Consider the following 26,371-nt stretch of genomic DNA (forward strand, 5'->3'; position numbering starts at 1 on the left):
TTCAATTCAAATATGATTGTTTGTCTGTATTTTGGCCCAATATGTCAATGTAGTAAGTTATAGTGAAATAGTGGGTATCTGTTTATATAGGTGAAATTGTGCTAAAGAAAAAGATGCCAAGTATGGGATGTCAAATATTATTTTTCATGTGGTTTATAGAAACAAAAATCAAAGCTATAAAAAAGGCCAATATAGCTTCAAGGCAACAAGGGTAACTCCAGTTAGCATCACTGGTGTTGCAACACCAGCCAATCTGACAATATACATACTCAAAACAAAAAGCTGACCTTGCCAGTCTTCTGAACAAGAATATAACGATCCTCCCTCAGCAGACAGTGTTTATCCAAGAATGAACCAGTTTGTCACTGACACTTCAACAGTTACACATTCCATTATACTGTCAATAGATATCAACATGGTCTTTAAAGTCCCAAACTTAATGTTAACCCTCTAAGCAGAAATCCATGTTTTTGTTTCCATTAATTCATGTCTCTGACACTGATGATGTAAAGTGGTTTTTCAGTTGTTCTACGTAATCCTTTTTTTTTTTCTTCCCAAAATTGGTGAAGAGGCTCCTAATATTGAAGTGATTCTATTGTACTGATGTTTGGTGTAATAACAACTCTTGTCCATCCTGTTGTTATAGAAGTTGTCAGGGTCAATAATTCCATTTAAGTCAGTCATGGCATAATCTGAATGAATGAATGAATGAATTAATGAATATTTCAATAATCCCAAATTAAAATTATTCACCTCTTTTTACACACAGTCACATACAGTCATACACAAGAAGAGACAACACACAAGAATAGAGTTATAACAGTTAAAAAACCCAACACAGCAATTTGCCTTCCTAACATTATTAATACTGTGTAGAGTATAAATAGGTTCAGATCTCATAGGGTTCCAGTCTAGACGCCCACTCTGTGGGCAGGCACGTTCATCATACATAAGATATTACCAGACTTGTCATTAACAACCACATGACCGCCTACCCCACACTCAGCCACAGGTGAATGACCTTACTGCCCCTGACACCCCACCCTCCCTCTACCTGATACCCTCGTTGTACCTTCTGATTACACGGGGCACAAAGGAGTACACAAAGGTGTCCACAAATCCAAATCTAATCTCAACTCCAACTATCGTGCTCAGCAGTTCTCTGTATAAGGTCTTTCATTTTTCAGCCTGGACAGAGATGTTGTTTTTTTTTCTGTGCTGTAGTCTCAGTTATTTTTGGCCATACGTTATTGATCGTATTTCACCAGCTCCTCGGCACTCCTGATCAACATTGTTTTCATCTGCTCCTGAGAAAACTCCTCTGTTTTCATGAAGATCCTGCAGTTGTTCGCCCAGGTGTGATCAATCAACCCATTCTTCTTCAGTTGACGAGCCTTTTGGCATCATCAGCATTCTTTTTAGCGAATTCAGTTGATTAACAATCTATCCTGTAACATCAACACCACCTGACCATAGGAATAGCCCAGCAGTGTATATTCATCCTGAGGAAACTGAGGAAACCCAAACTTACTCAACATCTTATGTTGAACTTTTAGAAGTGCACTATTGGTCATGTGCTGACATACAATCTCTTTGTGTGTTTTTGCAACTGCACTACAATGATTGATCTTATTAATTCCTTGGGAAGACTGAGAGAGTCTTCCCAAGGAATTGCCACTACCTGATCCAAGTTTACATGATAAGATTTGTAAAATATCTCAACAGTGATACAAATCAATAACCACGTGTCACAAAAGGTCTAAATGCCTTCTTGCTGTTGTTTGTTGTCTTGTTTTCTTTTCTTTCAAGAGAACATAAATATGAATGCAGCTCACATCAGAATGGCTCCTGATATGTCATCCATGAATGCAAATGCTCTATAATTGCACAACTACTATTTGTTCAAGGACAAGTCACAAGACTTTCCAGCTTTCCATTTTCAAGGTTGTGCTCACCTCTGGGTGAGTATTAATGCAGCTGCACTTTTACTATTTGATCTTTCCCCATCAAAAGGTAGTAAACATTGTCTTGAAGAAGAATGCAAATGCTGGGCATGAAGGTAAATCCATCAGTATAACGACTGTGTTTATTGGACAGTTGGTGAATATCAACATGCCTGTTAAAGCTACAGCTGCCTCTAATTGTGGGGATGGGAGGCTGGCTGCTCGCTGAATGACGATTAACATCAACTGGACCCAAGGAACTCTTTCTTCTCTTTTTTTCACTCCTTTCTTCTGAGTTTTCCACATTCCTCCCTCCATCTTTTGCCCATTAATTAATGTTTCATTATTTTTACTAATTCCTATCAAATTCCTCTCTCAATCACTTTTTATACTAGTTCTTTCTTTCACTTTAAACACTTTTTGTGTCTGTTCTGTTGTGGTTTTGGAGCTCCTATTGACGATGTTGGAATAGATCAATGGGGACAGAGTTAGATTTTGAATTCTTTGAATATATACCATATTTCCAAATTCTTGAGTAATGTTCGTCAATAAGTTTACACTTACAGCATCAGTGTCAACGAGCTTTCATAATGGACAGATATACAATAAGTGATCACTGGAATGTGAAGTACTTAACCTACTTTGGGTAATGGATTGATATTGATAGGATTAGCCAGCCTTAATATTGTATTTAACTCGCTAAATCTATACTTTTTGACTGTTTTATGTATGATATATAACATGTACAAAAACTGAATATATAAAAATATAAAGAAAATATTTTTAAGCACAAACCCCAGTAAATGGTCTCCTGTTAAAATTGGACTTCACACATCAGTTCCATCCATCCTATTCTGCCAGTCTAGAGTTTTCCAGAGGGCGGGTGAGGCGGGAGGTGATCTACTGTAGTTGGCGATATGATGTAGGCCTCACCAAACTGTTCCAGGACAACTGGAGCCAGTTATCGATGTGGCTGTTGTTTAGCTTGTCTCTGTAGCTCCTCTTACCTACCTTGATCGTCTTTATCAGTTTTGTCAAGTTCCTTGTCTGGCCCACTCCCAACTATTGTAGGCTAACTCCTTGGCCTGGAGCTGCTTCCTAAGATGGATGTGATGTCACATGTTTTAGTGAGATCATTCAGGTCTGTGGTAGCAGGAGGACTGAAGCTCCAATTTCTATTTGTCTTTTCCTCACAGCTTTTACAAGTCTTGGGAGTTTTAAATTCCTGAGATGAACCATGCAATTCCATGGACCCCTAAAGCGACACTGGGGACTGCCTAATAAACACCCTTTAGTATTGTGATGTATTGGTGCATTTGTGTCTCTGGTACGCAATTTAATAGGCTGCCTGTATTTGGAGAGTTCCTGGTTGAGTTCTTCACTATTAAATTCCCCAAGAATGATCATGAGGGAGTCTTGGTATTTTCTTTCTCCACACCTGTTACCCTGGCAGCCATCTGTCTCAGACACAGACCTGGCATTGGATGTTAACAAAGACCAAAACAAACAACGAGAAGATGAAGGTTTTGCAGTTTATGAAGATAGTCTTCAAGGGAGGTGTCCATGACTTCTTCAGTACTGAAACATCTGTAGGACAAACTTTATGTTCATGTACAGATTCTAATTACCATACTTGTCCCCAACAGATCATTATTGCAGTTGGCTTATACAAGGTGGATGGGAGTGGAGTACGTAGTCCTCACTACAGCAAATCATATGCTGAGCTACTGCTGCCCTGGCCAAAACCTCTGTGAACTATTGCAATGAAAATTAGACCCAAAAAAATCCTGTAGAGGACTGTCTAATGTTAAAAGTGGTAGCAAAATACAGCACGAACACACACAAATATGCAAAGTACTACAGAGGAAAGTACCGATGCAGCATCTCTGGTGCTATCTTCAAAACAAACTACAGTAGGTTGATTATTTTTGGTATCGATCCGATTTCTTTTGTTGTTCAACGTTCAGCTGATTTACCAGCTTTTATTTCTAAGGGAACATTGTATGGATGCTAATGTGGAACTATGAGGTGCGATTAAATGTTGATCCAAATAAAAACTGCAAGAGACAAACAATATGCATATATTTGTTCAGGCTGTTGTAGTGTAATGTACAAATAGAGAATATTTAAAATGCTAATAAGTAAATAATATTATGGTAAGTATATTAATGTAATAGCATGGTGTAAGTGTTGACTACTGAAGTCTTTTTTCTGTTTGACAGAGTTAACAGATCTGATACATCAATTGAAAATTGTCTCCAAAAATTAAAATAGGTATTAAATGGAAAATCTGTATCACATGATCTGTACCTATAAACCAAATGAACCCAAGTCCTATATATCAGTAATGTATCAGTAAGTCTACTGATTTCAGGTTCAATCACGTCAATCTTTTCTGCAATTTTAATATGATATACTTGGACAGACTCCTCCTAAACATTGTGTTTGATCCACTTGATTTATTTATTTTTTGCCAGCAGTTATAATAGTATTGGTTCATTTGAATCTGTGAAGAGCGAAAAAAACGAAACAAGACTGAACCTGCTGAGTGTGTGTAACTGCATTTTTTCTTCTTTTTTTCTTCTGCATTTGGATTTGTTGGTATGTGATCTCCACTAAAGTGCTATAAACCATGTCACATGACAGTTTCTTTCCTTTTTATGTCCTTGTTTCTGTTAATTGTAGTTTGTTTTTCTGTGTGTGTGTGTGTGTGTGTGTATGTGTGTGTGTGTGCGTGCGCGCGTGTGTGTGTTTATCGGCCAGGCTTTGACTTGTTGGCAAGCCATTCAGACTCCATTGTAACTTCTGGTGGCCTCATCTTACTGTCAAGGTAGCAATGAATTACAGGACCTGCCCGCTCTCCTTGCAGTGTGGAGGAGGTGAGGAGGTGGGGGAGTTCAAGTCTGCTGCTCATATGAACAAGGTTTAGTGTTATTTGTAGAGAAGATGGAACAGGTGAAGTTGTTTGAAAAGAGTTGTATCTGTAAGCGGAGTGTTTGAATTCTCGCCTTGTAGTCGGTGTCAAAGATTGTCAGATGTGTTCCCTTTCATCAGCGATGAAATCCTGGTTAGAGAGCTGTCAGCGCAGAAAAGTTCTATCACCAATTTTAAAGTCCTTTTGCGTTACAAAACACTGCTGTTGAAACGTGTTAAGTTTCACAGTCAATGGCACTTTCACAACAAGTCAAAGGAAAGTACTAACTGCTTTATTGTTCAGATAGACAATTTGGAATATAAGCTGTTTGACACCTCTTCTCAGGTGAGGTATTTTGGCTGGAGTAAGGAGGGATTTGTATAAAAGCCTGACCTAACCACCACAGGAGGAAGTGAGGAGAGAGTGGGACATGTGGGAATGGTGACAGGGTAACTGAGGTGAAATGTGAGATAGGTGAGTGAGTAGCATAAAATTATTGATCACCCGATCCTTGATCTCTTTAATACACGCTTGTAGTTTGGCCAGCTGACTGGCTTCATCGGGTTTAATCGACGGATACAATTGCATATCATCAGCATAAAAATGGAAGTTGATGGAGTGTTTCCTTATCAAATTACCCAGAGGGGAGCATGTATAAGATACAGTACCGGACCAAGAACCCAGCCTTGAGGAACTCCATAGGTAACTGTAGTGGACTGAGAGGAGTCAATATTAACGTTAAACAGAAAACAATAGGTTAGCTAGGACTTAAATCACATCAGTGTTGATCCCTCGATACCAAACGTTTTGTCTAGTCGTTTCATTAGAATATTATGGTCGATTTTATCAAAAGCTGTGCTAAGATCCAAGAGAACCAGTATAGAAACAAGTCCTCTGTCTGAAACATTTAAACAGTCATTGCTGACCTTGACCAGTGCTGTTTCAGTACTACAATGTTCCCTAAAACCTGACTGATAGATCATGTGATATTTGGACCGCACACAGGTGGATATGTGATGTAAATGGTTCCTACAGAACATTTGAGGGAATTCATAGAAAATGAGTGAGTACATATGTGAATGTCAGTTATTGGCAACTCATTTTTACAATTTTTGCTATATTTTTCTCAGTTCATTTAACAAACTTGGGACTACTTTGTGAAAGTCCATAAAAATTATTTAAAAAAATTAATAACATGCATATCTGTATGTTTGCATGTCTGTGTTTATGTATATACATATGTATGTATGTATGTATATATGTGTGTATGTATGTATGTATGTATGTATGTATGTATGTATGTATGTATGTATGTATGTATGTATGCTTGACTGAGATTTGAATGTTTGAACCCCCTCTTCTCTGCTGTCGTAATCGTGCAAATTTCCCTACTGTGGGACAAATAAAGGTTATCTTATCTTAAATGAATTTGGTTATAATGCAACAAAATGTTACAAATAATGTAAAATGTTGACTACTATTTCAACTGTATGTATATTTCACAGCACAAGAGCATTCAGTTTCATGTGACACCCCCCCCCCCCCCAATGAAAATAACAATCTGTGTTGTTTTACTCATCTCTCCAATCTGACATTACTTTAAATTAATAACATCACTGTAGTGAACAGCTGTCTTATTCTGATAAGCGTTTGTGTTTCACATGACCTTTTACGGTGACATTTAAGAATGTTTAATTACACAAAGTGTGTCAGTCCACCTTATATGAAATATTCACACAAAAATAACATTTCCTGCCGCCTTCTAGAGTGACTATATGAAGTCTACTCTAAAAGTTGTAGTTTTAAGGTAAGCCCATATAATTTCACAATATAAACTTCAGGGATTCTCTCACTCATCCAACACTACCCTGAGATACAACCTGACTGAGCTCTTAAGTCAAACTACTCGTAACTCAAATGAATTTTCCCTATTTAAAATTAATAATAAATTTTTTATATATTTCCACCTTGTCAGAAAGCTGAGGATCCCCCTGGAGGAGCTGGAAGAGGTTTCTGAGGAGAGGGAAGGATGGGCCTCCCTCCTGAGACTGTTGCCCCCGCGACCCGGCCCCAGATAAGAGGTTGAAGATGGATGGATGGATGGATGGATTGACTTATGAACAATTCAGCTTATGAATTGCTTCGCTGAGTTTGTAGGTTGAGGACTACCTGTTTTAAGAAAATTAATACATATATTGAGACATTTTTAAGTATTACTATTTGAAGGATTAGCTGTTGAAAATAATTAATAAAGAAATAACAAAGAAAATGCCCACAGCTGGGTGTGCCAGGACCACCCCCCTAGGGAAGCCATCGCTCATGACCATAGATGAGGGTGGGAACAAAGACTGAACGGCAGATGGAGAGCTTTTCTTATATAGAGTATAATGTCAATATCTAATTGGCATGAAAGTGCAGGCAATACTTTCTTCATAGAGGGCACATCCTCAAAGGACAAGGGCTGACCACTCAAAAATATACTACGCACTTTAAAATGGTTGATCTTAATGAAGAAGCTTTAAGGCATGTATTTGACTAATTTGAAGTTGAACAAATCCTCACCTAATTGTTCTATACTGTATAACCTAACCACTCACACAGAATTCTAAAATCAGACTAGATCAAGTTTGTTATTGTCATGCATCCTCCAGCCTTTAGAACTCAATAAAGAGGCAGATGTGATGTAAGTTGTGGGTAATTTTTTTTATTTTCTTTAAACTTGTGCATCAACTTCAAAGGGTAAAATGCTTGTACTTCATTTTTGTTTTCACAACAAGTTCAAAATTAGTTCAGTATTTGTTATATTCTAAATACATCTTTGTCCTTTCTAAATCCATTTACACCGTGATCGCTCAGAACTGGATTCTAACAATATATCTATAACCAGGGTTTAGAATGATAATCATCTTTAGCGTCTCTCTGTGACTGCAATCAATATTTACTCAACCACTATTCTCAGCAATTTCCTTTCATGTGAATTAAAAATATCTTTTCTTTACATGATAAAAATAGTTTGTTTTTTCTTTCTTTTCCCAGTCAACATTACATGACTGGTAGAATGCTCTTGACTAATGGGAGTACTAATTGTAATATTTGCAGTACTGTTGTGAATCTGCTCCATTAAGGATGGGTGCACTTGTGTGCATGCTTGTGTGTGTGTGTCCACTTATGTGCGTGCTTGCCTGTGTGTGTCTATACAGTCTAGGTAAGACCTACTACCAGACTGGAGGACCAACCCCCTGTCATGGATGACACTCCATACGTTGCATTTTGTGTTGTTAAAAATCATTAGAAAACTTTAATTCTTTTTTTTTTTTTTTACAAAAACACTTTTCATAGAAATTGCATTTACACAAGTAAATGTGGAGCTTTGCTGCAAAAAGGGGAAAAAAATGCCAGTGGTGTACAAAATGAAACGACAGACTCAACTGGAATGGAAACAGTGAGCACCCATAAAGAGTTGACATAAGGGGCGGTCACGGCAGTAGTAAAAGTCCTGTTTATAAAGATGTAGACAAGGATTCATAAATGAAACGATAAATACATTTAATAAATATCTTTAGTGTGATTGCTGTGAATTAGGACTTGGTGGGCCTTGCCTACACTATTCTGAGGTTCTACCTGGTTGATGCTCGAATGTGTACTTCTATATAAAATTTTCTGTAAGTGCTAGATGAAACACAGACATCGACAATTCATCGTATTGCCCTGCATTCTCAGCATGTTACCACATTAGTTAAGTATAGAAAAAAATCGTACCCCCTACATTATAGACTTAGTGTTAGTACTCTGAAGAGAAATGATATCACTTATTGCCTGATGGATGATATACAGTATATGTATTGATCAGTATCATATGTGAGAAAGCCTTATATCTTTATACATTTTGTCAAGTCAAGCTCACCACTGGGTTTAATTTAAGAGAATCTGTCCTGTAGGGTTGGGTTACTGTCCAGCTACACCCAGCAAGTTCTGCAGGTTATTGTTTGTGAAAAATGTATTCTTTCTACAACAGTGTAAATTTCCCACTCATTCTCAATCTTACAGCTGGATGGAAGATCACCACAGAATGAATAGAAACACATTTCCTTTGAATAGAGAATCAGTATGAAAATTAAGGACCAAAAAAATGGTATCATTGCAGGCTCTGGTCTACTTAATCCATGAACAGTTTTGCTAGTTATGGTGCTTCTGTCACTCCATGTAAAGCTGTCGTAATTATTATGCAATAACCAATATTTTGATTGCACAGGATTGTGGGAGATAATTAGTTTACTAATTTAAATACTAAAGGGCTCCTTTTTAAGAAGCCAGGTGTATAGTGAGGCTAAATAATGAGCAACGAAAAGATAAAGTAGAAAAAGGCAAGGTTATCTCCAACAGCTTCTTGTTCAAGTAGCTACCTAAATGTCGGTAGCTCATGCTTTCCCATTGGCTCCCACTCCTGTAAAAGTAACTGCAAATGGGGACTATGCTGAGCCTGGCCCACCTATCACAAAGTTGGTGGTTCAATGACCAGTCCCTGCACGCTTTCTGTTGAAGTGTCCCTGGGCAAGACACTGATTGCTCCCAATATCTGTATTACTGGGGTGTGAGACAGCTCTTCATGAGCAGCCGGCCCCTGGAGCAGAATAAATGCATGCACTGTATGAATGTTTGTGTGAATGGTGGGAATTTTGGTCTGTGTTATAAAGCTTTACCTACAGTCATGTATTAAAGATGTAAAAACACTATTCATATCATATCAATGACATAATCAGTCATTGATCAGGGTTAGATTAAAAATGTTGTCCGACTCAGCTTTGTGTCATTCCAGGTGTTACAGTGAGTAGAAAAATCACATCACCTGCAGGGCTGATGCCCCCCTCCCTTGATGGACTCTAAGTTACTGTGTTTCTCAGGTGCACTCTGACAAAGAAATTTGGTACTGGCTAATGTAGCATGAAATGCTCGATACTCACTAGTAAAGACACCCCTTTGAGTCCAGTACCTGACCCTATCATTCACAATGTCTGACAACACATTTAGCTTTATCTACCATGAACTTACAGTATTTCTCAAATCTTTCTTTTGACTCCTGGGTTTTTTGAAATCACTGGTACCTGTAGTTCTCTGCATTGCCAAAGTGGTGATAGTGGTGAGGTAACTCACTGAAATGTCACCCATGTTCAAGTTATTTCCACAGGAAATATTGTAGAATCTCTTATGCCTAGCTATTTATAAATTAAAAAAAGAAAAGATTTTTTATTGATACACTCCCCAATAATTATGCTTTATGTTGAAAACAAACCAACTGTGAACAGCTTCACCATTTACCCCTACTGTTTTCGTCAATGTCTACGCACTCTTGATCACTGCGGGAAAGCGTGAAAAAGTGAGTGAGATTCCCGTGTTAGGCCATGGTCTCTTTTCCCGGCAGTCTGCGGTCATTGAAGGTGTGCATATTGATGACCTCTTCTGTTTTCACCATGACAGGTGGTTGAGGCTTGTGTTTGAGTCGGCGCTGGCATTTGAGGGAAACCCGCAACTCGTCCACCATTGCACTGCAGAAGGACCTCTGCAGAGGAGAAAAAGCCAAACAGAATTTCAGTGGGCTTCCCTGTCCAAATGCCACTCAATGGAAAAAGATAACTAATCCTAAATCAGTTGGAATTTCCAGTAAATACTGTAGGAGCAGGGGGACAGAGGCAGTTCTAAAAAAGTACGATGGATGGAGGTGCAGGCTCATAGGCAGTGTAGTAGCTTCAAGACAGTGTTACACATCAGTTTGTGGTGCAAGAAGTATATAATAATAATCTTCTATATTAGCGTGGCATTTTGGGATATGCTCACCGATATCCCACAGTGAACAATGCTTTACTCCATGTCCAACTCAACTTAATTTACTATTCGTAACAAATAATGTGCGCCTTAAACACATCTCAATCACTAGACTTATGAAGGACGTCACAAAATAGATGGAATCCAAAGTCAAAGTTGAAGACCACATGTCAATCCTGTCATTACAAACAGCTACCTAAAACTCTTTGGAATAAATGTACAGTACCTGGTGAAGTACAAACACGATCCTACACCAGCTTTACTACACTGTAGCTGTAGGCAGCATGAGGAGACGTCTCAGTGCAGAATGAGTTTTATTTATCTTCTTTAATTTTATTTTATATAAGGTAAACTTCCAGTGTGTGTATTCCATAAACATAGTATAATTATCAGCCATCTGTGTTTCCACACTTGCATTTGAATATTTGTTTAGTTTAACTTATTCCGCAAAAGGTGATTCATAGTTTGGCTGAACAGCTGGACACTATGCAAAAACAATCTCTTATGAAGCCATTTGACTGGATATTGATTACATGAATATGAAATTAATGCAATCATTCATTCATCTTCTTGCAGACAAGATTGACCACAGGTCAATAGGTGTTGCTGGAACCTATCCAAATTGGCGACTGGCAAGAGGTAGAGTACGCCCAGGATGAGACACCAGCTCATCACAGGGCGATTAATGCATATGCATAACCCAATAGTGTAACATGCTATGAGACCCATGAAGAAAAGATATACTGACTGATGAGTCATGGAGTCCCTTTATCCTTAACATAATGTGCACAAATATAGATTTTCAACTTAAATCATTTGAAATCAAATCCAGTGTCAGATTTGGGCGTTTCCTTTTTACTGGTTCACACTATGGATATTCAATGAGGTCCACTTACTAAAATTAAAAGTATAGGTCCAAACCTCAAAGTATAAATTGAAGTTATGCAGCCTAATCCTGTATCCATTCAATAAAATCTCACTGTCTTTCAGTTCTGGCCTATGGGCTTCTTGGAGTCCCTGGGAGGGGTATTGAATAGTGTTCTGAATGGGAACTCCATTGTTCTTCCTGGGGACTTCAATGCTCTCGTGGGCAATGACAGTGAGACCTGGAAAGGGGTGATTGGGATGAATGGCCTCCCCGATCTGAACACAAGTGGTGTTCTTTTATTGGAATTATGCGCCTTAGTCACAGTTTGTCGATAACAAACACCTTGTTCAAGCAGAGATGTGCACATTGCACCAGAACTCCCTGTGCTGGAGGTCAATGGTTGACATTGTTGTATCATCAGAGCTCTGACCCCGTGTCTTGGACACTCAGGTGAAGAGAGGGGCATAGAAGTCAAGCGATCACCACTTGGTGGTGAGCTGGATCCGCTGGCAGAGCAGGAGGCCAGACAGACTTGTTAGGCCCAAATGTGTCTTGATGGTCTGTTGGGAACGTCTGGTGGAACCCTCTGTCAGCGAGGTATTCAACTCCTACCTCCAGGAGAGCTTCTCCCAGATCCTACAGGAGATTGGGGAAATTAAGTCAGAGTGAACCAATGTTCTCCACCTCCATTGTAGAAGGAGCCTCTTGGATCACCATTGCCTTTCGTGGTGGCCATTCCCAAACCTGACGGTGGGCAACAGATGCCATAAAGCTGAAGAAGGAGTCCTATCAAATCTTGTTGAATATGGGACTCTAGAGGCAGCTGACAAATACAGGCAAGCCAGAGGTGCCACATCCCAAGTAGTCACAGAGGCAAAAACTCGGGACTGGCAGGAGTTCGGGGAGGTTATGGAGGAGGACTATTGGTGGTCCTTGAACAAATTCTTTCAAATCATTCAGAGCCTCAGGAGTGGGAAAACAGTAGAGGAACGGAGCTGGTGACCTCGACTGAGGATATTGTCAGGCGGGGGAAAGAATACTTTGAGGATCTTCTCAATCCTGCTACCATGTTTTCCAAGGAGGAAGCAGAGGGTGAGGTCCCAGAGGTGGACTAGTCCATTACCCAAGCTGAGCTCCCCAAGGTGGTTGCCAAACTCCTTGATGGCAGGGAACTGGGAATGGATGAGATCCGCCTTGAGCACCTCAAGTCTCTGGATGTACAGAATTCTCTTGGTTGACATGTTTCTGTAACACTGCATGGCAGAGGGGGACGTTACCTCTAGACTGACAGACCGGTGTGGTGGTCCTTTTTTTCCAAAAAAAAAAAAAAAAAAAGGACAGGCGAGTCGTTTCCAACCATAGAGGGATTACAATCCTCATCCTCGCGGAGAAACTCTATTCCAGGGTACTGGAGAGGAGAATTAGACCAGTGGTCAAACTTCGGACTCAGGAGGAACAATGCCGTTTTTGTCCTGGTCGTGGAACACCGAACCAGATATTCACTCTCCATTGAGACTCGAAATCCAGCAGAAGCTTGGTTCACATTGCCAGCAGTGAGTCAAATCTGTTCCAGGTGCATGTTGGACTTTGGCAGGGCTGCCTTATATCACCAGTTCTGTTCATAATCTTCATGAACAGAATTTCTAGGTGCAGCAAGGGGCCCAAGAGAGTCTGGTTTGGGGACCAAAGGATTTCCTCTCTGCTTTCTTTAGATAATGTTGTCCTATTGGCCTCATCAAACCTGAACCTCTGTCATGTACTGGGGTGGTATGCAGCTGACTGCGACACGGGTGAGAAGGGGATGAGCACCTCCAAATTTGAGGCTACTGTTCTTAAGTGAGTTTCCTCTGTAGTGGGCGGGCGCAGCCTCAGAGATAGAGGAATTGAGTCACCAGGGAAGAAGTCAGAGTACAGCAACTACTCCTCCAGCGGAGCCAGCTGAGGTGGATCAGGCATCCTGGACACCTCTCTGAATAAGTGTTCCGGGCATGCCCGAACAGGAGTAGGCCTCGGGGAAGACCTAGGACATGGAGAGACTCTTGGCTGGCTTAGGAACACCTTGGGATCTCCCCGGAAGAGAAGAAAGGAAAGAGGGGCATCCCTCCCCAGATTGCTGCCCCCGTGACCCGGCTCCAGATAAGTGATTGAAATTGGATGGATGGATGGACTTGTTACAGACAAGAGCAAGTGTTTTATGTATTTTATATAATATAGGGGAGATTTAAAATATGCAGTTCATACAATACAAGAACTGGAGTCCTGCCCAGACGAATGGGCAGCGTTGCCATCAGTATAATAAAAAGCCTCATCCACAACTATCACAAAAGCCTCCAACTGGCATTGATGTTAAAGGGGGCAATTCACAGTATTAAAAATTGGAGTATGTAAACTTTTGATCAGGGTTATTTGTGTAGTTTGTTGTCATTATGATTTAAAAAGAGTTAAGTTTGTTTCTTAATAAATGCCTTCACCCAAGTATTTACCATGAGTGAAAAAGACAGGTTTTTATGTAATCATTCATATTCACTGAAAAATGGCCAAGAAATCCAAGTCTGTGTGGGTGTATTGACTTATGAGCAGAACTATATCACAGATTTAACAGCATGTTTAACTGGGATATGGTCAGTGTTATCTTATGAGAACCATAACTGCTACTTTTTTCTCTTTAAATAATTTGGACACTCCTGGCACTATTATACACATATGCGAATGCCCACCCGTTCCCCTTTCTGGCAGGACGGTACGGCTAAGTTGACGGCAGTATTTTTGGAAGCAATACCTGTGACCACACTAGTGTTAATTCTGCATGATACCTCCTTAATATCTATCCCCCAAACCCCAAATGAAAATGATTTCACACATTGGAAACCATCACCTACTCTTTTATGCAGTGGATCTTTTTTCTTGGGGTACTGTGAATTAAATTAGGGATGACTCTTATTAACGAGGCTGAATATGTTACTTTAAATCCACGAGTCACTTCAGCAGGAAGTTTGAATGGTTTTTTGCAAATCTTTTTTTTTTAACACCATAAAGTAATATTGACTGATATACGCTTGATCCACAATTACTATGTTCATACAGTCAGGTGCATAAATATTGTGACATTGACACAATTCACCTTTTTTTTGGTTTTATACACCACAATGAATGAAAAAAAAAACAACCCAAAAAACAAAATTTGATATAACTGCAGACTTTAATGTGAGGGTATTTACATCTTAATCAGGTGAACGGTGTAGGAATTACATCAGTTTCTATATGTGTCTCCAACTTTAAGAGAGCAAAAGTAATGGAACAAACTAAACGATCATAAATCAAACTTTCATCCTTTAATACTTGGCCACATTTAATTGACGGTTATTTTTCTAGGGTCATTTCCCCTTCAGTTTTGTCTTCAGAAAGTGAAATACAAGCTCAGTTGGATTTGGGTGATGTAATAGACTTAGCCATTGCATAACATTGTACTGTGAAGCACCGTCCAATGAGTTCTGACGCCTTTGGCTGAATATGAGCAGATATTACCAGAAACACATCATCAATGAAAACAAAGGAACCAGTTCCATTATCAGCCATACTGTATATGATCCCGCCATGAGAGGACCACCACCATGCGTCACTGATGAGGTGGTGTGTTTTGGATCATCAGTTCCTTTCCTTCTCCATCATTTTTTTCCATCACTTTGGTACAACTTGATCTCACCAGTCCATAAAATGTTTCATTAGATGTTGTTTTGCAAACTCTAATGTGGTCTTCCTGTTTTTGAGGCTCAACGGTGGTTTTCATTTTGTGGTGAACCCTCTTTAGTCAGTCTTCTCTTCATTTTGACTTTGACACACATGGAGTGTGTTCTTTATCTTCACAAGGGAAGAAATTCTTCTGCCATCCAAAACAGTTATTTCTCATGGCCTTCCAGGTCTTTTGGTGTGTTCTTTCTTTTAAAGAAACAGCTAATCTGGCCACACATAATGTTTTTTTCAAACCACTGATGACTTATTTCACTGATAGTGACAGCTCTTTAGTTCTTATATTTGACAGCAACAGATTCTACACGCAAATGTAGCACCAAGAGTCAACGCCAGACCTTTTATCTGTTTAATTATGACAAATAATCAGAAAATAGCCTACACTTGTCCATGAAATAGGTTTTAAGTTGATTGTCCAATTACTTTTGGTCCCTTAATGTGAGAGACCCGACCCACCGCTGAGAAAAAGAGGAGCAGAGAGATCCACCGAGACGGAGGAGGACACGGGATCACCAAACTGACACTGCAGAGCCGAAAAGATGAGAACTTTGTCGAAGTCCCAATACTCATGGACCTGACAGCACGTGATATCATGTATGTTTGTATGTATTTATTTAGTTTTCCTCTTGTTTTCTTGTTTGTTCTGCCACAAGATGTTCAGTGGATATACTGTAGTTTTCCCCATGTCCAGGACAAGTGACCTGAAACGCAGTTTAGTGTCTGATTTGGAGGAACGGCTCGTGACTGAACTAAGGTAAGAACATATCAACAATCTTCTTTTATAATAATTATTGATACACATCTTTAATTGGATTTTCTTACTTCATTTGTGAGACTACATTGTTATATTTTTCTACTTTATGTGTGTCTACATGTGAAAATCTAAATAAACAACTACAAATGGTCACACAATAATATGTGGCATTAGCCAGTATAAAGATAGCAAGAAAAAGGCTAAACACATATTTTCTAGTTAATGATTAAAAATTGGCTCTTGGACCTAAAACACACAAAAAAACCCCACAGATATGCATAAATAAATAAAATAAAACAAATTTTAGATTGGAAAACATCATATTCAGAAAGAAAACAAATATATTATCTAAAAAGCTCAAAGGAGGGACTTACTTTCAGCCTACATGTAAAATCAAATCTAAAGAAGGGGGGGGGGGTCTCTTGCATCGGTAAAGCTCTTACCATCCTCAATCTGCGCTCCACAATCATCTGAGCATCATAGTGTAATTTTCCAAAATATACTGTTTGGTGAGTAGGTGGTGCTTTAATGCATTTTGATCTCTTATCTGGAAAAAAGCATGTGGTGTTTGGTTTTGAAGTATTGGTTACCATGGCAATGTTGCAGTTTTGTAATTGTGCAGACTCAGTAATCACGAACCACGTCTCACGGCAGATGCCTCACTTTTACATGAGAGATATTTGTTGGCCTGAAAATCAAAGCACGACACACAAAGAGAATGAAAAATAGAAATACTCAAAATTGAACTTTTAACTGTTTGATCCGTCATTAGTATATCATTCATTTAACTTTGAGTTATATTGCCACTGTTTGTATGCTATATATCTATTGAAGTCATCAGCGTCCTCTATATGCTGATGACACAGTGATTTATGTCACACCAAACCACAATTGTATGTGTCTATAACACACATGTAGCCCATTTTTCCACTGGTATTTTTCAGTGTAATCCGGCAGCTTGTGTGAACGACTCTGAAACTGAACGACTCTGAAACTGAACCACTCTGAAACATGTTATTAACAGCCAGCTAGCTCCAGGCATTGGTGAACATGACGCTCAGTCTGCTCATGCTAAGGGGACGCCCCGTCATCATGGCTGTCTGCTTGTGGCGTGTGGGATTGATGGATCATTGGCGTACACAGTTTTTATAACGCTCAACAATCAGCTGCGGCCGGAATCCGTGACACCGTGAGGGTAGCTCCAGGAACGGGGCCGGCCCATTAAAGGAGAAGACGGGGGCCATAAATCTAACGCTGAGTGTCGAAAGGAAATGGTGCATTTAGTCCAAGTGATTATTTAAGTGATTATTCACTATGTGAACCCAAACTAGAGAATTTGTGTTGTGAAGTCAGTTACTGTGCTTTTTAATTTTGTGACCAGACTTTGGTGAACGCTGACATAACTATCTGTTTGTCTGTCTGTTTATTTACCGTCTTTCATTTGGCTGTTTATTTGACTGTCTGCCCATCTGTTGTCTGTCTTTTTACTGTCAGCCTGTACATATTTGACTGTCTTCTTGTCTGTTATCATCTGTTTTGTGATTTTTGACAAGTTGACTTCAATTGAAGGTAGATTTATACGTACATCAAGCATTTATTTATTAATCTATGCACTAATTCATTTATTTAACTATTAGTGGTTCTGTCAAATTGAGGACATACAGCCCACATTCTGATGGAATTCTCAATAAATAATTTATATAAATGTGTCAGTGAAGAGCAATAAAATGTGATCCACAACCATCTTGTTAGTTTAATTATATGTTCTCATTTTACAGTATGCTTCTAGATTCATTCATTCATTCATTTCCCTAACCCGCTTCATCCGCTGTGCAAACTGGGGGTGTGAAGCAGGGTACACTCTGGTCACCCTACTATTAGATCTTCTAGAAATATATGGAATATGAAAAGACAAAAAAACTTTTGGGAAAACAAAATACCAATTATTCTATTAATATACGTATGTCACTGATGATACTAATCAGTAAATAATTAAAAATCATTATTATTCTTTTAAAAGCTTATTTTGTGAAGAATTATAATAATTGTTAAAATGAATTATGTTTTCTATATAATTAAAACTGTGTTCTCAGTCAAACACACACACATGCCCACACACACACACACACACTTTGACATGTGGTGAGGGATAAGCATACATCCATCTATAGCTGAGCCAGTTTTTCCTAAAAATTGCATTCATATTCATCTAATTTGCAAAAGCTATATTCTGAAGAAACGTCCCCTCTGTTCTGTTCACAGATGGTCTGACTGAACTACGTCTATGCTGCCCCACACTGGAGCCAACAGCAGGTGGAGGCTGACGATAGGAGCTCCTCTCACACAGCTGGTGACCCCTGAACCCTGAGGCATGAGAGGAGGAAGCAGTAAGTCTACGAGGCATCGGAATCAGTGAAACATTAGTGAATCAGTTCTGTAAAATATCAAATTTAGCAAAGTTAATTTTCTGAAGCATATTTTATCCAACACCATCAAACCGAAACAAAGGTCTAAAATATTATACTTTTATACTTTTTATATACTTTTTACTTTAATATAATTTTTTAGTTTATATTTTATACTATACATTTAAAAAAAAAAAAGTTTTTCTCTTTTTTTCTCTGCCAGATGACAATTTTTTTCAAAATAGGACCCCTTTAAATAGTCCCACTGCTGTATGGGGGTGTGTGTGTTAATACAAAAGTAGATGTTATTCATTTTAGGAGTCAAGAGCTGCGCAGCAAAATACACGGTAGATTTAATGATAGTACAAACACAAGTTTCATTTCAAAAATGTTTGTGCTACCGATCCGACCTGAACTGTGAGATGCAAAAACTTGATGATCGCTGAAGCTGTGTTAACGGTTCAAATCTTATCAGTTTTTTCATGAATAGAACTTTATAAGAACAGAAGAAACAGGTTGGAATGTGAGTTTTGTTTTGTTTGTTTTTTTATTTGTTACTTCCCCTATGACTTCATGAGTTTTTCATTTGTAATTAGTAATATATTTTTACTGCTAAATGGTTGTGGGGTTTAATCTCTCCTGTTCTTTTCTACTCTTGTGTTTTGTAGTTGTTTAGTTGAATGTCTCACCTTAGTTGAATCTTTCTTTAAATTTCTCCTGTACTGTCAGTGTTTTTCTGTTCTGTGTTTATTTATCTCATATTTATTTATGTGCATTCATGTCTGTGAGCAGTGTTTATACATAATTTCCTCTGAGAAATTCAACATAATAATAATTAATAACTTTCTCTCTCTAATACTGTACAGTATTTTTGTTTTTTTATCATTTAACAGTAGTTACTAGAAAAGAACAGCAGTTTTACTTCTTTGTTTGCATTTTCTATTCTTGATAATTATGGATAGTCGTGAGCATTAATAAGACATTGGTGTAAGCAGGCAAAACATTTTAAAATGGTGTTAAATACATCTGCATTATCATTAAATGTAAAATGAAAACATGAATGTACAAAAAAATATTCACACACATATTCACACCTCGCACAATTTAGCATATCAAATGTTTTTGGAGACAGGGGGAAGCCGGAGAACCCACGCAGACGTGGGAAAAACATACAAACTCTACACGGACGAGCCCCAGGTGGAACTGAACCCAGTCTTTCTCGCTGTGAGACAACAATGCTACCTACTGCATCACCGGGCTGTACAGGAACACCAAATATTTGTTGAAAGTTATGATATATATATAGTAATAATTCTGTCTAATTCTAATGATTCTGTCTAATTGTGATATTATTATGTCACTAGCATTACGTATTGTACTATAACATCCTGCCTAACTACCAAGAGTTCACTACCTCGACAGTAAGGCTGAGCTACATCCTGATTAAAAGAGCTAAAAGTGTTGCAGTTAGCTTCCCCTGTCATTTTCAAACCCCCCCATCCACTTTGTGGAAGTAGTAATTGTATTTTCAGCAAACTTATATCCAGTATTAACGCTAAAACCTATCAGCACCAGTGTTTTCCTGTGTTTTGGCGTGCATTATTTGGCTGGTGCAGATTGCTCACATGACCATGCAGAAGTTAGTACACTTTACACTGTGTACAGATTATGTATTAATATACTGGTAAAAGTCAATTGGACTCTAACTGCATCTACGTTGTGGACTTTAGACATATTTTTATTTCAATCATTTAAATAGGACCTGAATTGACCCTCTCTCTCTCTCTCTTTGTGTGTGTGTGTCTGTGTGCGTGTGTGTGTGTCTGTGTGCTTGTGTGTATTGCATTGATGATCCGTTTCCCGTTCTATTTACTGATATCATGTCCTGGATGGTGTGACTGCAATTCCGAAATGTTAATGTGTTTTAGAATTATTTCTAAGCCTGAATTTTAACACAGTGACACAGAAATCAAACCAAGGCGAGAGCATCGTATGCATGAAAAACAAGACCTCTGGCAGAAATGACTCTGATTGGAACACCAGCCCCCCCAAAGACCCGCCAATCTATTTAGAGTGGAGAGAATAAGACACGAGACAAGTGGAATAGAAAGGAGAGAGACTGTTTTTCAGAGATCATGAAAAACAGTCATGATGTCTGCTCTTGTCATATCCAAAGCCAGCAAATTGATACCATGGTGGCTCATCAGGTAACATACTCTTCTCCATCAACCTCACCATTGAATACTTCTCCACTGAAAATGTGAGAAGTTGAGGATGCTATAAAGAAGGCATGATTAACATCAACTAGACAATTGACACGGTCTAAAGTATTACATTGCTGTATAGGAAGGGGGATAATGTCTTCTTGGTTCTTTAAGAACACTATCAACCTCCTAAATATTTTAATTGTTGGTTTGACATCAAATCCGATGTACAAGAGAGAAAAGAGTAGTTTCTATACGGTTGGACACCACATTACACATGACTTAGTGCTGCACACTGTAAGTCAAGTCATTGCTTTGGCCAGTTGTGCTTTACTCTGAAAGACTACCTCGCAGGACAGGAAGTGGTATCTGGAGTCACTATGGAAATGTACGCTCTCTCCTAGAGGAACACCGCAGGGGGGGGGGCATCTATATACAATTATGGTGAGGGTTCTTCCATTTCAATGTCAAAAGGATCCTTCAAATACCTCAATGTAGCAAAAAAAAGGATCTTCAAATGTGAGACTGTCATATGCAAAAGATTATATAATCAAAAAGCCTCTACATAAAAGTTGTGGCTGCAAGACTAGAGCATCTTTTTCTTTGGAAGACTAACCACCCCACAGTTAGCTTAAAAAAATAAAAACACTCAAAGCCTTGGAACAGCAGCACATCACGTGTCGGACAGACTGCTAGAGACTAATCAAGGAATAACCTATGTAGGCCTTGTCAAGTTTGGCCGATACCATCTGACCAGGAAGTCAAAGATGTTGAAATCCAAGCTTCAAATATCAGTATAATGAGACCCAAAACTACTCCTGCAAGTGGTCAGGGTTGCCCTATTGTTTCTAAAATAGCATTGGAACATACTGAAGCTCCCAGAGATCCATCAATCCTAAGCTTTGATCTAACTTTAAGTATTTGTTACCATCCAGGACTTCACCAGTACATAATAGTAAGTCTGTGTCTTCTATATCTATCTATCTATCTATCTATCTATCTATCTATCTATCTATCTATCTATCTATCTATCTATCTATCTATCTATCTATCTATCTATCTATCTATCTATCTATCTATCTATCTATCTATTCTCTCTCTCTCTGTATATATACTGTATATATATATTCACGTAGATTAGTGTGTACAGGCCCCTGAAACAACACACACAAGGGGGTCTGTAAACATGCAATTTGTACACAGTGGGAGGTAGAGCGATGAGCACCTCCAACCAGGTGGAGCTCCTGCATCAATGTCATACTTGTATACTGGTGTAGTGCAACTGTAGTGCAACCTAATCCTCTGTGTGGGGAAGCAGTCCTGTATTTGAATAGGAAATCAGGATATCTCATTTAAGAAGAAGACAGGGGGAGGGAGACGACAGACAGCAACACTCTGGAAGCTGGACAAAGTCAGGCAGCTCACACTCGTACAGAGAACGCTTCGTGGTTGTTCAGGGAGGAAAAGTTGTGATCTTGAGAAAGAGATGATGGAGAGGATGAACAGATGGAGGTTCGAAAAACACCCCCTGGACTCCAGACAGCTGCTGTGGGGCTCACTAGATTCACTATCACTGCAATAGCACAGTTATTTGTCCTTCCTCAGAATTGTGTTTGTTGATTTATGGAAGGAAATATATTTGAAATGTTACTAAAGAAAAAACTATTAGCGCTTTTCATAAAAGGCTTGTTTTTTTTTATTGTTCTAAAACTGGTGTTTTTGGTGAAACCAGCCGATGTTCTACTGGTTCTTACTAACGAATGGAAACAAACTTTTTATTTCTTTCATTTCAATCAAAGAAGATTGTTTATTTTTTGTTTGCTTTTTTTTTTTTTGTAGTTTTGTTGTCTACATAGTTATAGAACATAATATGTTGGTCTTGAAAAATCTGTCAAAATGGCTACACATTTAAAGACAAACAAAACACGTTTACAAAATCTACCAATACTTTATAATATAAAACAATGAATATCAATAATCCATCATTTGGGCACCATTCCAAATATAAATATAAATAGCATAAGTTATGAGATATATTGGAGCCAAAATGTGGAGATGAAAAAACAATGAAGCGCAAATATAAAATATTTGTAATTGTTTATTTTATTTTAATGTTCTTCTTCTTGTCCAATGCAGTCTCAATGCAGTGTTAATGGTTATGGCTCCTGATGCTGTTTTGTGCATTTTAAGGGACTAATCGGAAAGATGCTCTATAAGAGGCACTATAACAGTAACACCCTTTAATTATCATTAATTACAATGTACACTGTAGATTCAAATACTGTTAACATACTGTTAATACATTAACTTACTGATGAAACCAGAATTGTGCTGTAAATCTATGAGAACAGAGTTATGAACTATATATATATATATTTTTTTTAAATCTTGAGTGATAAGTTGTAATTCTAAAATACACTAAGAAACCTTAAAAAAAATACAGAATCGTCAGGTGAAGCTGCTGCCAGTTATTTAGTGAAAATCTAAAGTGAAAAGATTTGCAGTGTTTTAAAAAAGTTCAGGAGAAGCCATCATAAAATGACTCAATCAAAGTCAGTGGGTGAACAGCGAAAAGGGAAGTCTTTTTTGGAGGTTTTGGTGGTTTTAGCACCAAAACTGGTGCAAATATTTGTGCTGATTCAAAACATTCAATGCTTTCATTCATACTAATTAATGCAAGTGTGATTGTTATTTGAAAAGTGGAAAAGGACAACGGAAACCGGGTCGTGCCAGTTAGTGAACGTAACTACTGATGTAGTGAGTCATGCAGTCGAGCAAACCTTCACTATCCTGTTGATCAGCACGTCCAGCTTTCACTGAACTCCTTTCAGTGTTCACATTACCTCATAAGTATCAGGAAAAAGTGTCTGCGGGAGTTTTATATGATTTTAAATACAATATAAAAAAGTTTTCTGGAGTTTTTCTTGAAGTCATTTGAGATGGTGGTTAAAGTCTAGCTTGGATCCATGGTGACAGCAGAATTCCTCACGTTTCTTATCTCGTTGTCGCCATTGGGCCTAAATGAATAGATGCAAAGAAACCAACCCTTATCTTACTGCATACGACATTGTATTGCCATGATAGTACGAGTTTCCGCAAATTGGAAAACAGGTAAAATATTGTAATCACATGTATATATTCAAAATAAATTATATGGAGTATATATTTTGCCTCATTTTTTAACGTTTATAGCTGAATTTGACAGAAGACCACCTCTCATGGCATTTGTGGTAAGAAAGTCTGATATACTGTATGTATTGTTTTTTTATTTTTTTAAGATGCACTAGACATAAATGTCAGATATACTTCTTACCTTCTCTAGGTGTGCATTCTGCTTGGACTTGTACATGAACTCTCCCACGGCCACGAACACAGAGAGGACAAGTCCAGCAGCCAGGATGATGAAGATTCCTCCAATGTTCTGTACTCCTAGGGCGCTGGCCTCCTTACTCTCCTCTTCTGGACACCCGTTTCCTCTCCACCACTTCTCCTTCATCATGTGTAGCTTTCCTTCCTCTTGTAGCTGCAGGATGGCAATAGTGATCCTATCTCTGTATGGAGAGCCTGAAGGAGTAAAAAGACAAGATCAACATGAGCATCCAAATGACTGAAGCAGTCCCGTCAGCGTGTCGAAGACGACACCGACTGACACCTGTTTTGAAAATCGGGTTCGATTTTCTGCCAGGTGCCATGTGGCATTGCACGCATCTCTGCACCCATGTTACTGTTTGTGTTATAATGAGGTGCGGTCAGCATCATTGATATCTACAGGCAACAGAAACTGATTGAACCACTGCCCAACAAAAGCTTGGTCTGGAGTCAATCCCCTCTATGCCAGTAGAGAAATCGCTCATTAGTCACGGTTAATGCATTCCAGGACCACCCACACAAACCGAAATTCCGCGATTTAGCGACAAACTATTTATTTTACTATTTACAATAATTTAAACATTTATTATCCCTCCCCATACTGTTATTAAACCACCTTCTATCTGTATCATCGTTTCCCACACTCTTATAGAGACTCTTCCCACACTTTTGTATTAAAGAAGTGTTTCTTCAATACAGGCGCTCCTCTACTTACGTTCATTTGTTTTACGTTTTTACGTTTGAACTGACTGTAAAACAAAAATTTTTGTGAGTGAATTTTTCAGTTTTGCGCGCTCTCCGTAGTACAAGACGTTCAAACAATCTTACGTTTGACACTGCGTCCATTGTTTACGTGGCGCAAACAACAGACTGGTAATAGAATTAATGGATGTACTGTCCCACAGAATGAACGGTCACACATTACTGGAACGTACAGTAACAACTTAGGTTCATTTTCACATTGCGTCCGGCCATTCAGAACGTAACTAAAACGGAAGTTGAGGAACGTATGTACACAGAAGTGCTGTCAGTCAATGCTGTCAGCCAATAGCATGCGAATATGGTATCATGTGACTACCGACTAAAAATCTGTGATGTAGTGAAGCCGTGCATCTTGAATAAGCGAGGGATTACTGTGGATGCAATTACTAAACAAAGAAGTGATAGTTTTACAGGTAAGAAATGGTGATGATACAATAAAACAATCACGGTAAAACATTAGAAAACTATTAACTGCTCAGGGTGTTAAATTTTGAAGTTATGCTGAAAATGTTGTATTTTAAATACATTGTATCCAAACAGTTTTTTCATATTTAGTTGTGTTCTGGGTGGAGATTTTACAAATGTGAGAAACTTGTGTCAAATGGGTTATAATCAAGATGTTTTTACTTAATAACTGCTCTGTGTGGTTGTCCTACTTTGTGACTTAGAATTGTCACAGAAAAACACCTCAAGGAGAAATATTTGAATATATGTATAAAAATTTCCAGAGATTAGCTAATTGCAGAACAAGTTTTGGACTAATGTTGTGTATTACACCCAGAACACTAATCAGTCACAACAACCAGCTGAACTGAGTCTCTTTCAGCTGCGGCAAAAGTCAAAGCTGCGTCCTGACAACAAAGAAAGTGTTTGCTGTCAGAATAAGTCAACCAGCATCTACCAAAGAGTGTGTGTGTGTGTGTGTGTGTGTGTGTGTGTCTGCGTTTTCTCATGAACAGACAATAGAAGTATATATTTGTGTTAATGCTCTACTTTAATCTGGCAGACAACATCTTTGTTTCTTTTCTTGGATTGAGCATGGCCTGTCATCCTACTTTCCACTGTTCTCAAATTTGAAAGATTAAAGGTTGCTTTATTGGCGCTCATGCAGCAGCCTCTTTTCAGCTCACAAATTAACACGATCTGGTAAGTAATGCCAGGAATAACAACACATTCTCTCAGTAAACCAGAATCCAGAAGAAAAAACCTCTCTGCATTAACAATCCCTCTGAAATTTGACTGGTGTGACCTCCAGTACATTTAACTTAGTTATAAACACAGTGATGTGACTGGTGTCATAGTTGTACTTAATTCTGAAGACTGCCTCTTTTCATCTTCTGTAATAGTATATATACACAGTATATACCTGTGTATATATATATATATATATATATATATATATATATATATATATATATATATAGTCTAGACCCCGAATATAATAGTGGTCAACACAACAGTGCTCATGTTCGTTTCGCTCCAACCCAGTCAAAGACGCCCTCAGCGCTCAAGGTATTCTTCTCGGGAAACATAATTAGTTTCTGCATGGATTAATGGACTCAATGCAGTCACTTTCTCAGAATGT

The 26,371-nt window shown here is 38.5% G+C and overlaps 1 protein-coding gene across 3 annotated transcripts in view; it reads right to left on the minus strand.

Annotated features, from left to right (window-relative positions):
• Positions 1–7,553: 7,553 nt before the first annotated feature.
• Positions 7,554–26,371, minus strand: part of grik2 (glutamate receptor, ionotropic, kainate 2) — a 182,736-nt gene continuing 163,918 nt past the window's right edge. For 2 of the 3 annotated variants that reach the window (XM_068332729.1, XM_068332727.1), the window contains 2 exons: positions 23,969–24,219; positions 7,554–10,414 (listed from right to left, as the gene is read on the minus strand). In XM_068332729.1, the coding sequence (XP_068188830.1) occupies positions 10,250–10,414; positions 23,969–24,219 (416 nt within the window). In that variant the 3' untranslated portion in view covers positions 7,554–10,249. Of the gene's footprint in view, positions 10,415–23,644; positions 23,673–23,968; positions 24,220–26,371 lie in introns of all 3 variants that reach the window. The other variant, XM_068332728.1, reaches the window with a different exon arrangement.

Source organism: Antennarius striatus, chromosome 14, assembly GCF_040054535.1.
Source record: "Antennarius striatus isolate MH-2024 chromosome 14, ASM4005453v1, whole genome shotgun sequence".
NCBI classification, from domain to species: Eukaryota; Metazoa; Chordata; class Actinopteri; order Lophiiformes; family Antennariidae; genus Antennarius; species Antennarius striatus.